The sequence below is a fragment of the Tripterygium wilfordii genome, chromosome 13 (assembly GCF_013401445.1).
Source record: "Tripterygium wilfordii isolate XIE 37 chromosome 13, ASM1340144v1, whole genome shotgun sequence".
Lineage (NCBI taxonomy): Eukaryota > Viridiplantae > Streptophyta > Magnoliopsida > Celastrales > Celastraceae > Tripterygium > Tripterygium wilfordii.
The window spans coordinates 2,211,518-2,225,378 of record NC_052244.1 but is presented as its reverse complement, the minus strand read 5'-3'; the positions used below and the strand labels follow the sequence as shown (position 1 = coordinate 2,225,378).

General features: G+C 38.8%; 2 protein-coding genes and 1 pseudogene across 2 annotated transcripts; 1 reads left to right on the top strand and 2 right to left on the bottom strand.

The window, feature by feature from the left end:
- Positions 1–44: 44 nt before the first annotated feature.
- LOC120011688 lies at positions 45–4,675 on the top strand. The gene is made up of 6 exons (XM_038862781.1): positions 45–505; positions 1,753–1,926; positions 1,996–2,073; positions 3,063–3,128; positions 3,308–3,373; positions 3,454–4,675. The coding sequence occupies exons 1-6, from the start codon at positions 230–232 to the stop codon at positions 4,303–4,305; spliced, it is 1,512 nt and encodes a 503-aa protein (XP_038718709.1). The 5' UTR covers positions 45–229; the 3' UTR covers positions 4,306–4,675.
- Positions 4,676–4,914: 239 nt separating this feature from the next.
- On the bottom strand, positions 4,915–8,456 carry LOC120011994 (annotated as a pseudogene).
- A 1,886-nt stretch (positions 8,457–10,342) lies between these two features.
- On the bottom strand, positions 10,343–13,861 carry LOC120011908 (GDSL esterase/lipase At5g03610-like). The gene is made up of 5 exons (XM_038863078.1): positions 13,702–13,861; positions 13,363–13,596; positions 12,320–12,594; positions 11,165–11,474; positions 10,343–10,811 (listed from the first exon to the last, which is right to left on the bottom strand). The coding sequence occupies exons 1-5, from the start codon at positions 13,769–13,771 to the stop codon at positions 10,600–10,602; spliced, it is 1,101 nt and encodes a 366-aa protein (XP_038719006.1). The 5' UTR covers positions 13,772–13,861; the 3' UTR covers positions 10,343–10,599.

Genomic DNA, 13,861 nt, shown 5'->3' with positions numbered 1-13,861 from the left:
ATTGAAACGTGGCGTTCACAGATACATGGCCCTCCCCTCTAAATGGCATAGAAGTCGAGTCCGCTAGCTGGTACGACACGTGTCAATTTTTCACAATCTATGGCTTATGCTAACCAGTAATACTCGTCGTAGATTCGTAGTCGCACCCCCGTCTCTCTCCGTCTGTCCCACATACGCTCGCTGGTTTTGAAACTTAAAGCAGCACAGACTCGTTTTGTTTCGTTCGGGGATGAGGTTAGATTTGGAGAGACGTTGTGTATCGAGTTCTTCTTGTTCGTCACCGTGTTCTTCTTCGGCGGATCGGTTGGTGAAAAGCGAGTTGGAGGCGGCGGAAGCGTTGGCTGATTTTGCGCATTTAGTTAAGCGAGAGAGCGGAGGTGAAAGCGGTGGGCAATGGGGGAGCAAAGGAAAGAGAGCGAAGAAGCGAGTAGCGAGCGAATCGCCGCCTCGTGACTCCGGTTTGAATCCCATTGACTCGGTTCGAAGCCGTTCCGATCTCGGTCAGGTTAGAATGGGCAGTGACACTAATTTTACTCTCTTTATTTATTTAAACTAGATTTATTATTATTTTTGTACGTCTAGAATATGATTTTTTTCCGACGGCGCTACATTGATATTTCAAGGATGGGGAAGTACTCAATTAAAAGAGCATAATTAAAGAGAGTTCAAATACCCCTCCTCAAAAGCTTTCCTGAAGAGAAAAATATCATAATTTGATAATGGTTAGAGGAATTTCAGGTCAAATGCAGTTGCAGTTACAGGCATTGAGAGTCTAGGTGGATAAAATCATCTGGTGTATTTTAATGTTTAAACAAATAAAGGGTGGGCTCATGTGATAAAGCCACGCCAATCAGGTCTAACAGTTCACAAAACAATTTTTTCGGTGAAACATTGTTGATCTCTGATTCATTTCCCTTTTTTTTTTTTTTTATAAGTCTCTGATTCATTACTTAAAATGGGGTCCTAGACAGGGATGTTTCCAATAATGGAAAAAGGCAAATGTATCAAGTGTCAGCATAAATTGAGAGCTAGGCCTCCATGGTTTTCTGGGTATTAGGGGGAAGGGAAAACAAATAATCCCGTGCTTAGGAGTTTTAAATTTAGAATGGCAATGGGATGGGGTGTGTCCAACCCCAGTGTCTCTCCTATTTAATGCTTTATCCATTTCTGAATGAACATAAGCTTTCTTTCTTTTGAATTTATCATTACCTATAAAACTGTACGAACCTGTATTTTTCCCGAAGATTTATTGTTAAATCATGCATAAACCTAATCAAGATAGGTGAAGCCCTAACCAGACAACATAAAGTGAACAATATTGTTGATGTATATTGGGCTGAAAATTCTAAGAAGTTTGAACATTTTTCGTAGATATTATCTTTGTTGGAACTGAAATTGATTTAGCTTGTGTTTTTCACTTGTTTTTCTTCTAGCAATGCATTTCAAGGGTTTAATTTGATCTTAAATGAAAATTTTCCTTCCCTAAACTCTTCCACAATAAAAGTGCAACAAAAAATACACGAGCTATATAATGTCCTGATTGTGTTTAGTATGAAAATTGAAGTCCCCAATCCCCATATAATTACTGTTTTTATATCATTTATGTTCCCATATTTTTTTCCATTGGATAGAGAGAATCATCACAAATAAATCAATGACTATACTTGCTTTCCCATACTTGGATATATTTAGCAGTCTGTTAACAACCTGCAATTTTCTATGAAGGATTTAATAAATATCTTCCTTTTGCAGGACCCTGTATATCAAGAGCAGTGGGAGAGTGAAACAACATGCAAAAATTTAATGAGGAATCCAGTGAAGTCTGAGCAATATGAAGAATCACTAAAACCGAGTCTTCTGTGTTCTGGGCCTTCTGGCAGTCATGCTTCTTACGGTGGGAGCAGAGGAAGACAGCAGTTAACCGAGGTAGTGCTTATCTTCTTTAATATTGTTCTCTGAATACTCATCATATGCAGCTGAAGCTTTTCCAATCAGGAAGAAAAGGAAGCACGTAGACTACGTAGGGTATTAGCAAATAGAGAGTCAGCTAGACAGACAATTCGTCGCAGGCAGGTAACTTCTTGGCTTCATCTTATTCATATTTTAGCTATTCCAGTTACTGCTTTTCTGCTCCATAATAAAATCCAGTTTCTACTTTGAATGCTCAATCTGCCAGGGTGGCTGTGTTTCTCTAGCTCACATCCATTTGCTCTGTCTTCTTGTCTTTCTGTCAAAGGGGCATATCTTAGCAGAATGTTTAGTTATGTCCAGTGCAGATTATTTTGAGATAAAATATTAATTGAAAAAAAAAAGATAATCAAAGATATTTCTGTGCAGTAGGATTGAATGCTCATATTATATTCAACAAGATGCATTTTCTGTGTAAAGCAGTGAAAACTATGTAACTATGTCTCACAAGCACGTTGAGTGGCATTTTTTCTGCTTTGACATGGATGGCTTTTTTTTATTCTTTAACCCTCACTATGCTGCTGTTCTGGCAAACTTGGTTACTTATTCTATATATGTTTTTTACTTTGTAGTTCTGGTTTTTATAAGTGTAAAATAAACTCTATCAAAAATTAGCAATGCAGGCATGAGCTTTTCAATTTGGAGCAATTGTGGTTATGACATTTTTTGTGCCTCTTTCCATTCTTTCGAAATCAAATATAGATAATTACAACTCAACCTCCATTGCTATGATGCTTTATGTATTCACAAAGAATAAGAATTACAAAGTGTGTTTGATAATCAAGTTTAAAATTGGCAGCCATAAGATCTTTTAAAAAAATTGGAATGTTTAGTGAACGCCGATTTAGCACTTACTGAAACAAGTTGAAGAAAATCGCATATCCTCGAAGTAGAATTGATGCAGCTTACCATGGTCACATCATGTCGATGCCTAGGTATTTCTATATTGGTTTAATTTATCGTGTTATTATTGTTAGTTGTTATATTACTGTTTTCTATTTCTGTTTTTTTTTAAAAAAAAATCTCTGAGGGCTTGCATTGAAGACACCTTCTGTGTTATAGGATTTAAGACATGTCTGTTTCTCTGGTTTTAGGCTCTATGTCAAGAGTTGACAAGAAAAGAAGCTGATCTATTGTGGGAGAATGCAAACCTGAATAAGGTAAGGATTTATTCCCTTGCTTTTTACAGTATCCTGCAATAGAATGACTTTCACATGCTTAACCTTTTGGTATGAAAGATTATAATCTGTTTCGTTGCCTTTACTGTGCTGTTATGGAAGTTTTTGAGCCTTTTTTAATGGTAGCCTATTCATTTTTATGAATCTTGCCCACTGGAAAGGAGAAAGAGGTGGCCTTGAAAGAGTATCAGAATTTGGAAACCACCAACAAGAAACTGAAGGCAAAGGTGAGAGATAACTGACATAGATGAGTTATATTTAATAATAAATAGTATTTCACTTATTTCTCATGTTTCCTATTTTGCAGATGGCTAAGTTTGTAAAAATGGAGTTGGATGAAACTAAAGGAGAGCCAAAGTCAGCCGACGTTCAAATGCCTACACACCCAACGACTGAGCCGCCATTTCTGCTGTATAATCAACATCCATTTCAATCCCTTTGTTGGCCTTCCATCCTCCAATCTTCAAATCCATTATCGTCACCTAGTCTTGCTCCATCAAACATACCTCTACCAGCTATTGAGAAGCTTGGTTCCTTGCGACCAGAAAATTCCATGAATCTTAATGGTCCGATAACTTCCATATGTGTACTGCCAAGTCCTTGGTTCTTCCCATTCCCTGATCATGGGAATGGAGTTCACCCTGAGCCATCGTCTGTCTTTAAAAATGTACATGACAAAACTGCTGTAGATAACTGTTCCAATGCTAGTTCATCTTCTGAATCCATTCTACACGCACAGAACCACCTCTCCTCTTTTCCAATAAAAGTGAAATCAGAACCTTCTCACTCAACAGAAGCTAGATTCAGTGCGGATCTTAATGAGATCCCACCGGAATTACCAGCAGAAGGAGGTGATCAGCGTGCAGGGCCTCAGGCTAACAAAATGATCCTCACACCTAGGGTGTTAAGTACTCCCAGCCAGACTTTTACTGTTAAACATGAGAAGGCAACACCATCACCACCTGTTCCCAGTACTAATAGTATCTCTAGTAAAGCCACTGATAGAGTAAGTTCTTTGACAGAAAGGAGTATAGACTTGGTCAATTACTCAACCAAGAAATTAGCGGACACAGTTGCTGCAGCAGAGGCAAGGAAGAGGAGAAAGGAACTCACGAAACTAAAAAATCTCTATGGGCGTCAATGTCGGATGAATTGCTGAGATAGTAGCTTGTATTTGGTTGCTTCTTTGGATACAGAAGGGTTTTGGGAGCTTGAGAGGCTGGCCTGGAATGTTGATTTAGAAGCACAGAAGATGGTTAGGTTGACAATTTGGTCCAAGACTGATTTTGAGTTAGGAAGTTTTTAAGGCTCTTTTTTTTCCATTTTCTTGCTCGTCTATTGATGTAACCAGGATGAAATTTTGATAGGGCTGTTGTTTTGTATGAATAGTCTCTAATACAAATGCTTCAAAATTTGTGATGAGACTGGCGTTCCCATGAAGCTGCAATTGTTTAAAGCAGTCTGTTCTGGGAAATCTGCCGAGGAAAGTACACTGCCATTTTGATCAATATACTGTTGTGTTACCTCTAGGAGCTTATGTAAATGTCTAAACCGTGGGGACTAAAAATCTTGGCCTGAGGTACGAGGGTGGAGTCTGGTGATTCTGGTCTGTAAATTTATCATTGGGGTGGAGTCTGGTAGGTTTATCATTGGGGTGGAGTCTGGTAGGCTGTGTTTTCGGTGGATTCCCATAAGAAAAAAATAAATTATGAGGGATATCATACTTTGAAAGATTGTATTTTTGGACGTCAATTTCACAGAGTCTTGATAAACTGTCAAGTCTAAGCTCTATAAAATCTGAATATTTGAACAATGTTGAACTGAATAGATCTAAAATCCTGGCCTCTAGGTAACAATGGGGCGCTTAACACTGTGCTTCTAAGCTCTATAAAATCTAAACATTTGAATCATTTTAAACTGAATATATCTAGAATTATGGCCTATAGATAACAATAGGGCTCTTAACACTGTGCTTACTGTCATTCCATTCAAGCAATGCTGATAAAACAAGCACTTTGTCTCGCACTTGATCACCCTTCACAATAACCTTGAAACTTTGCTGTTGGTGCAACCCATGAAATACCAGAGTATCCGGCACAACTTTGACAGAGAGTCCCTTAGGCGATGTCACGATAGCCTTGTATACAGAATTTCCATATCCCACGTGAGTCACAGTGCGGTAAAACACAGCAGAAATGCTTGAATTCGGACTCTGGAGCTGCACATGCATGGAAGGGTAATTAAGCCCGTCAGTTCCTTGTGCAGGTTTGAAGCTGGAGCAATCATATTTTTTCTTGCCACCAAGAAGTAAGCCAATGGTTGTGCTATTGTAGCCTTCCTTGCAAAGGAAACGTATGTAAGAACTCATGTTATTGTCGTAAACAAGGCCAGGATGTACTGCCCCTAACGGATTTATTTGGCCTGATCCTGACCCCAGCTCTGCATCTTCACCTTTGATTCTCATAGGTGTTGCTGTGGTCATGAGTGCAGACTTGATCGCTGAGGGTGACCAGTCAGGGTGGAAGGACTTGACGTAGGCGGCGGCGTGAGGGCAAGCCATGGATGTTCCTGACATTATGCTGAATAAGGAATATCTGTTGTCAGTTGGCTGCCCTGTTATTGTTGTCAGTTTCGAATATGCAGCCAATATGTTCAGTCCTGGTGCAGCAATATCGGGCTGTCCAAAGAGAATTTAATATGAGAAGCCAATGAAAATGAAGAAAGAAGAGGGAGAGAGAGGATTTTACCTTGAGGATGTTGCGGCTTAGTTGCTGAGGTCCCCTAGATGAAAAAGATGCCACAAATGGGGCAGTCATTTTTACAGTTCTTGTCTTGTATATAAGAGCCTGAGGGTTCCTGCAATTCAATATTTTCCAATTAAACCCCTATGTGCTACATATAGGGTACCAAATCCAGATTTCCATCAATATGTGAATATGAAAAATAAGGTTATGCAAGATACTTTGATGTTAGAAGACGCTATTATGTTGATAAGAATGTCTTAAAGAGTGAATTAACATACTTGGTAGAGTTGATGTACTGATATATTTTTTTCCCATCCTCGAAACTGACAGAAGTCCCAGGAATCAGAGGGATGAAGGCAAGATCTTGCATCAACTCTGGGACCAATATCATTCCAGCCCCTCCTAGCTCTTGGATAATTGAATCCTGGCGGCGGTTCTCTAGACAGAACACAATCTTCCCCTTCACTTTGTCCATGGCTAGAGTCCCATAGTCACAAGCACTGTATTCATGTTAAAACATATTAACTTAGGAACCGAAAATGCAATTCGACTACCAGTACAACAAGCAAAGAACTTTCTTCTTGTTTGTTGGTTAATTTAGGTTCATATTACATTATACAATGTAATTACTCAAAGCTGTTTCACTGACAATAAGGAAGAGTTAGAAACTTGGACAATTTGATTTTCATACCTGGCATTTCTATAGCTATCTCCACTCTTATTGGATGCACGAACTCCATCTATAAGAGGGTACATCTGCTTCTTTTGTGTAAATGTATTAACAGAAATCCCCTGCCAACACATAAAAATCAGAAAGAGAAAGGACGTATAATCAAGTGTGTCTGCAGCCTAAACTGAAGTTCGACAGCTTATTCTCTTATTTTCATAATTTTTTTTTCAAAAATGTATTCAAGACAAACAACATCAAACTAAACTCAACAAAAAGGAGACATACAGAAGAGTCTTTGCCATTGCCAAGCTTGACTGGTGACTCAAACTACCTGTCAATGCTGCTAGCAGCAACAGTCAAGATCCATGGTGCAACATTTTGAACTGTGAATGTAGAAGGCCCTTCATTTCCCCCTGAGCAAGAAGTTAATATGCCCTTCTTCATTGCATGAAATGATCCAATAGCATTTGGGTCTTGAAAAAAACTCCTTGAAAGGTCTCCTATTGATACTGATATCAAGTCCACCCCATCAGCGATGGCATCATCAAAACCGGCTAGCAAATCTACGTCAGAGCAGCCATCACCCGGCATACTTTGTACATAGCAATCTGGGCAGATGGTACACCCCCACGAACAATCCCTTTTCCTATTCCATACACGCTTGCACCCTTGACAGGCACACCAGCAACGGTGGAGGATGTGTGGGTTCCGTGGCCTTCCTCATCAGCTGGACTCAGTTCCCCAGGTTGCTTTGAATTGTTTAGATTAAAGAACTTTGCACCAATGACTTTGCTGCACAAGTAAAGAATGTCTTAAACATTAACATACACAATACAGTCAACTATATTCATAAATTTCAGTAATATTTCCAGTTGCAATCAGCTCGAAAAACACATATTCTTCTCATAACAATATGTTGTTATTGGTTCATTTGGAACATGAGAGAAACAGAACCTACTTGTTGCAGCCCGTAAAATTGCCACCCTTTTGACATTTGCCCTTCCATCTCGCTGGGGCGGGTCCATAGCCTTCTGCATTGAAGCTGGGAGATTGTATGTATATTCCTATACAAAATATGAGAATGAACTATTTTTAAGACAGAGAAAGAGTTTTCCCCATTATTCTGTATCCTTGAAAAAGAGAAACAAAGATAAACAATTTCCCTACCAGTATCCAAGAGACCCACAATGATATTGCTCTCAATCTTATAGTTCCTCTTCGATGTCTCTGTCATTCCCAGAAAATCCCATGATCTTGTGGTGTGAAGCTTGCGCCGAGTGCTCTCAAACACTGATATAACACCATCTTCATCAGCCAAATCAAACCCATATTTTTAAGATCGACAATGCAGATGTAAACTTTCAAAGAATTTAAAATCCCGGTATTCCAATTGAAGCTAGGGATTTTTCGTAAGATACCTGATAGTCTCTTAGCTTCATGGGGCAGCAACTTCGCTGCAAACCCATTAAAGCTCTTCTCATAACTGTATATTCTGGATTCTCTGGCTAAATCCTCGCTGAAAATATAAACAAAATACCTAAATTAGCATCAGAATTGATTTGCTCATTAAATTGATACTTTTTAATAATCGAAAGTATTATATTTGATGGAAAATTAGAGGTAGTGATCCTTACTCTCCAGTTGCTGACAGTAGCAGATTGTGGTGTTGATCCACGGCAGAAATATGAACTTCCGGACTTTCTCCCATATATACAATGTAAGGCTGAAGTGATGATCATTGTGAATCAGAATAAACCCGTATGTCAGTTCACCAATCACCATTACTAAGCTCAATTATAAGTTCATGGAGATTGAGATTTGCTAAAACGAAATTATTTTTGTTGAAATCAGTGATTTTTCAACACCACCGTCTTCGCGGCGATTCATAATCCTCAACTGATCAGCGATTCGGTGATTGAAACCGTTAACAAATTAACTTTTTCACCGTTTTAGCGAATGGGCCGGCCCATAATGTTGTTAAATGGGCTGTGGCTGTGTAAGTTTTGGGCCACACTCTACTGTATTGTGCTATTCACTGTCTTAGTGACTTTATTGGGCTAAACGGGCCGGATAAAAAACATGAATAGGCCCGCAAGTTGGCCTGGCCATAGCTAGCGCACACGAGTTCACGACATGCTCTCCAAGATGCATGCATGATTACCGAGTGCATGACAACAGAAATTAAGCAGTTTTTAGGGTTTTCTTTTTTATTTTCAAGAAAATAATAATTTTAGAAAAAACTCTTAATTGTCAAATTTGATTGTGATATCGAATGAGAACCATTGAAATATCGTGTTTTTAAAGCCAAACACACACATAACATATATAGGAATATTATTAATTATTTTTCTTTGTAATAAATAATAAAAATTTATAATTTTCTTGAAATTTGATTTTTCTTAAAACAAACAAGAAGCCTTGCAGGGGTGGTGAATGTCAAGTACCTTTCTTTCCTCATCAGTGGATCCATGAACAAGTACTGAAGCTGCTACAAGATGGAGACTGATGATCAAAACCAGTAGGTTTTGACCCACGTTCATTATCATCTTGCTTTCTCTTTCTCTCTCTCCTATAAAGACAAGAGTGATAGATGAAGATGACACAACATTATAACTGTCTTGCTACCAAAAAAAAAGAGAGAGTTTTGACCAATTAACCAGAAACATAAACCTACCACAAGTGAGAGATTGGTGGCTTGTCTTTTGGATCTTTTAACGATGGACTTTTTCACTCCTCTGAGCAAACTACCACAACCCAAGTCACTATTTGTAGTAGTAACCCTACAAATATAAAATCATGCGCCATGCGGTCAACTAACAGTAGAAGAGAGAGTTGTTTAAGGAATTTCCTCTTGCAGAAACGAAAGTCTCACTATTAATGAGGGAAAGCTTTAACCGATTTCATTAAATGAAACATATTCATATGTGATTCCGCGTGACTGTAGAAGGATATCAATGCAGGAAGCATTTGACTAACTAAACCCTAAATATTCCAAATTTAATTAAGCCTATGGAAAGGAAAATTGGTTCAGCCTGTTGGGCCCATGGGCCTGAAAAGATTTGGTTGTTTAAGGAATTTCCTCTTGCAGAGCAGAATCCAAGTCCCACAGTATCAAGGAGGGAAAGCTTTGACCAATTTCATTAAATGAAAATTATATGATTCCGCGTGATTATAGAAGGATATCAATGAAGGAAACATTTCACTACACTAATTAAACCTAAACATTCCAAATTTAAGCCTATGGGCTATGGAAAGGAAAATTGGGCCAGCCTGTGTCCGATTTTGGCCCAACGGATAAGGCGCATCTCCCATGTCCCTTGAAGGCTTGAAGCTATAAAACACTATCTTAAGGTATTGGGCCCATGGACTTAGAAAGATTTGGGTGTTACCTAGCTGGCGAGCTTTGTTAGATGGACGTGGCCTACAAAGGCTACAATGAGAAGGATTGGCGGGCTTGATGGGCTATGAGCCGCATTACATTTTTAATGGAAACCCTACTGGTCTTCCACATGAAGAATATATATTTCTTATTGGGTTAGACTCAGTTGACGTTTTTGATTTTGGATAAAATTTGGGTAATCCATTCTTCGGAGTTTTCTTGTCGTAAGGCTGTAACGCCTATTTTGGAACGAACATAGTTAAGACTATAATCTCATACGTTTAACCATATTTATTGTTTAGTCAATGAAACTCAAGGATTGACCGAGTTGATTCTTGATAATTCATGAAACTCATGGGTTTTACGGTTCGAAATCTTTCGTCAACACTTTAGACTACACCCCTTAATAAAATGCCAGCGAGGTACATACTCTGATCCCGTGTAGAACAATTCTCGAAGGTGTGATGCATGTTACTCTTATTGGCTCATACACACAACAAACAAACAAAGAGCCATTGGAGGGCTGAACCAAACAATGTTACTCTTATTGGCCCGCACTGAGAAAATGACACTAACCAAACCTTATCCAGAAGCCCATCTTACAACCAAATAAAAAATTACTCTAACACACGAATAAAACGAGATGCGAAGGCCTAATCATCAGTAAATTTGTTCCAGCGTCGTTTGCAGGGCAGTATACACCGCACTCCAACCCGCCTGCGAAGGGTGTGAGCCGTCCCAAAAGAAGGCAGATTCAGGGTCATCGCAAACTGTGTACTTCTTCACTCCATTATCATCTACACTTCCACAACTATAACCACTACTTATACCTACACAACACGGCTTCAAAGGATTCTGGAACTTCGAACTCCCTGATCACATCCATGTACGCATAATTGTTAATTTTAGACAATAATTTAAAGGGATAATGCAACTTTTGGTCACTGATAAAATTGATCAGGTCCAACTATAGGTCACTGAATGTTCAAACATTCTAACTTAAAAAAATCAAAGTTGAAAATTGTTTTGGTTTATATGCACACTCGGACAGATTTTTGATTAATCAATATAAGGAATCATCCCGAACAGTGAGAAATCTGCCTGTATGTGCATATTGAAACAATTTGCAATTTTGAGTTGTCAAGTTAGAACTTTTTCAGTAACCATAAGTGGCATTACCCGATAATTTAGAAGAAATTGAGACTAAACACAAAACAATAATGACCTGGATTATCTCCTTTGTTCTGGAACACAGTCATGAATGCCGTATAGAGATCTAGGACTACAAAAGGTGCGTCCTTGGTTTGATTATTGTTCAATTTGGCGACGGCTTGTTGGAGGAGCGAGTTGTGGAGATTGACGAGGGCGTTTTCGTTGTCATTGCAGCGTTGAAACGAGGAAGAAACTGTGCTGCGAGGGAGACACCCTAGAGGTTGCAGGCCTGTCAATGCTATTTTTCTGATACCAAGTTTACGAATACTGTCCAAGTTAACGGCAAGCTGGTTCACTACAACTGGAATGAAAGCTTGCAAACCCTACCATAAACACAAATGCAGAAGACACTCTTTAGTCAAATTCATATGAACTTGTGAAGATGTAAATTAACAGAGTAAAAGATTAAGTACGTCAATGGTGATCAGATGTAGACCAAGAAAACTACAAACATGGGTGGGTCCATAAAGTGGCAATTGTTACTGACGTATAATTGGAGCTGCCTTCAAGCCACAAGAGCAATAAAGTTGTTGCAGACACTAGCCTTATGCAGCAACCGTACAAACAAGGCAAAAGCCAAAAATGGGAGGAATATGCAATAATTATTGCACAAGAAAACTTTTTTTTTTTCCTGATGTTGGCGAATATTTAAGCAGACGGGTACACGCATGACATGTGTCACCACATATATTGAATAATAGGAGATCTGGCTGGAGAGCATTTTGGCTAACCCCGATGTTAATTGGCCTGTACCCATTAGGTGACCAAAACACCTCAAAGTACTTATCCCCGATCAGGAAGGAGATATGCAAGAAATTTTTAGAGGATTGACCCCATAAATCTTGCCCGCAATCAAGGGAAACCAATAATTCAAAATTCATATAAAACATTACCTCCACTAAATCTCCCACTTTTTTCACTATTGACTACTAACTAAAGAGAGAACTCTAAACACCAAACAATCTCAATAGTCTTATTGTATACCGATCTAACTTGAGTGTCATAGCATCCCAAGGTACATCTCTAGAACCCCAGAAGTCACGTTCTCTAACCTAATCTGATCAACTAAAAAATCTACAAAACTGAGCAGCCGAGGAACGGTCCGATTTTGCATGTCATCAACATGTATTATCACTCTTATTTTAATTTTTTTTTAATTTAAAAGTACCTGAATAGAGCCATTTCTTGCAAGATAAGTGGAGTAGTCGTTGCCAGAAAGAGTAACAAGTGCCAAAGAATTCTGAAGGTCGGCCTGGGTGTAGACTTTTTCGACGTTAATGACTTGTTGGAACAAATCGATCTGGGTAGTCATGTTTGGACCTGAAAATATAGTCTGGAACACACCAGTGCCTCCATTTGCCAAGTTCATGCCGTATTTCACTTGCTTGTACCCCACCTTCCTCCATCTGTATGGGATTGGAGACTTCACTCCCACAAACTCAGCTGCAATATTTATTTATTTATTTAAATGTCAATTACAATTCTCAAAATTATATATATATAATATAACTGGCATCGGATTCCCTAATTTATGTTAATTACACATTTGAAAAGGCATAGTTTAATTATTGAATATTATTATCATTCTAATGTGGCAAACAGAAAGAAACAAATACAACGCAAAAGGTGGATATGGGGAGCTTATGATATTGATGTAAAGGGATTGCTGAAAGTAAAGTCCCTCAGAGGAGTCATCATTGTTTTCTTAATCGAAAACGATATCATACAATCTTGCATAATGAACATTCAATATGAGCACATTTTCCACTTAATGAGTTAAAACTCAACCTAACCACAAGGATATTACTATCAGTGCGAACTCAACCTGACCACAAGGATATTACTATCAGTGCGAAAGGTAATGTAAAATCTGACATTTGAGAGACAGAAAGGAAAAATAAAGAAGCAAGTAGTGTGACACACTCACACTAGTACTGCAATCATGCAACCTAAAGAAGGCAAAAAAAGCAAAGAACCAACCCACTCCACTGATAAGCTTTAATCATCCCAACACAAACAAAAGTGTCCAAGACTGGATTGAAGAGGAGCCCACCACACCACACCACACCACTCTCATTCTCATATCATAATCACACCTTTCATAGTTTTATTACTAAAGCAAGGTCACTAACATGAATATACTAGTGAAAGAACACAAGAGATAAAGGTAGTTAATTAAAGAGCTTATGAGAAAGTAAATGAGGGACCCACCGAGATAATCAGTCAAGACACGGCCATCAGAGAACCGACCGGCTGGTTTGCCCGGGAAGGTGATTCCGTAAGGGGATTTCCAAGAACTTGCCGCAGAAATTGGGTTGTTGCCGGTGTCAGCATAGGAGTCTCCGAACACAAACAGCTTGTTGGGTCCGAGATTTAAGAGATGTCGGTTCTTGAGAAGGAGGCGGCGGTGGTGGTGATCAGAATCACCCCGGACACCTTGGTTTCCTGCAATATACATACATGTATATATAGATTATGTCAATAAGTAGATGTACATAGATTTAGAAAGGAGAAGTAAATGTAAATTATGGGCGAAATTAATTAATTAACCTGAGATAATGAGGAGAAGGATAGTGAAGCAGAAGAGGTTGAAGAGTAGCTTTTGGAGATGTGCGTCCATTTAGAAGCCAATTCGCATAAAAGTAAGTGTTGGAAGGAGAGATGGAGATGACAATAGTAGTAGGAGGAGAGATTGGGGAATGACTTGGCT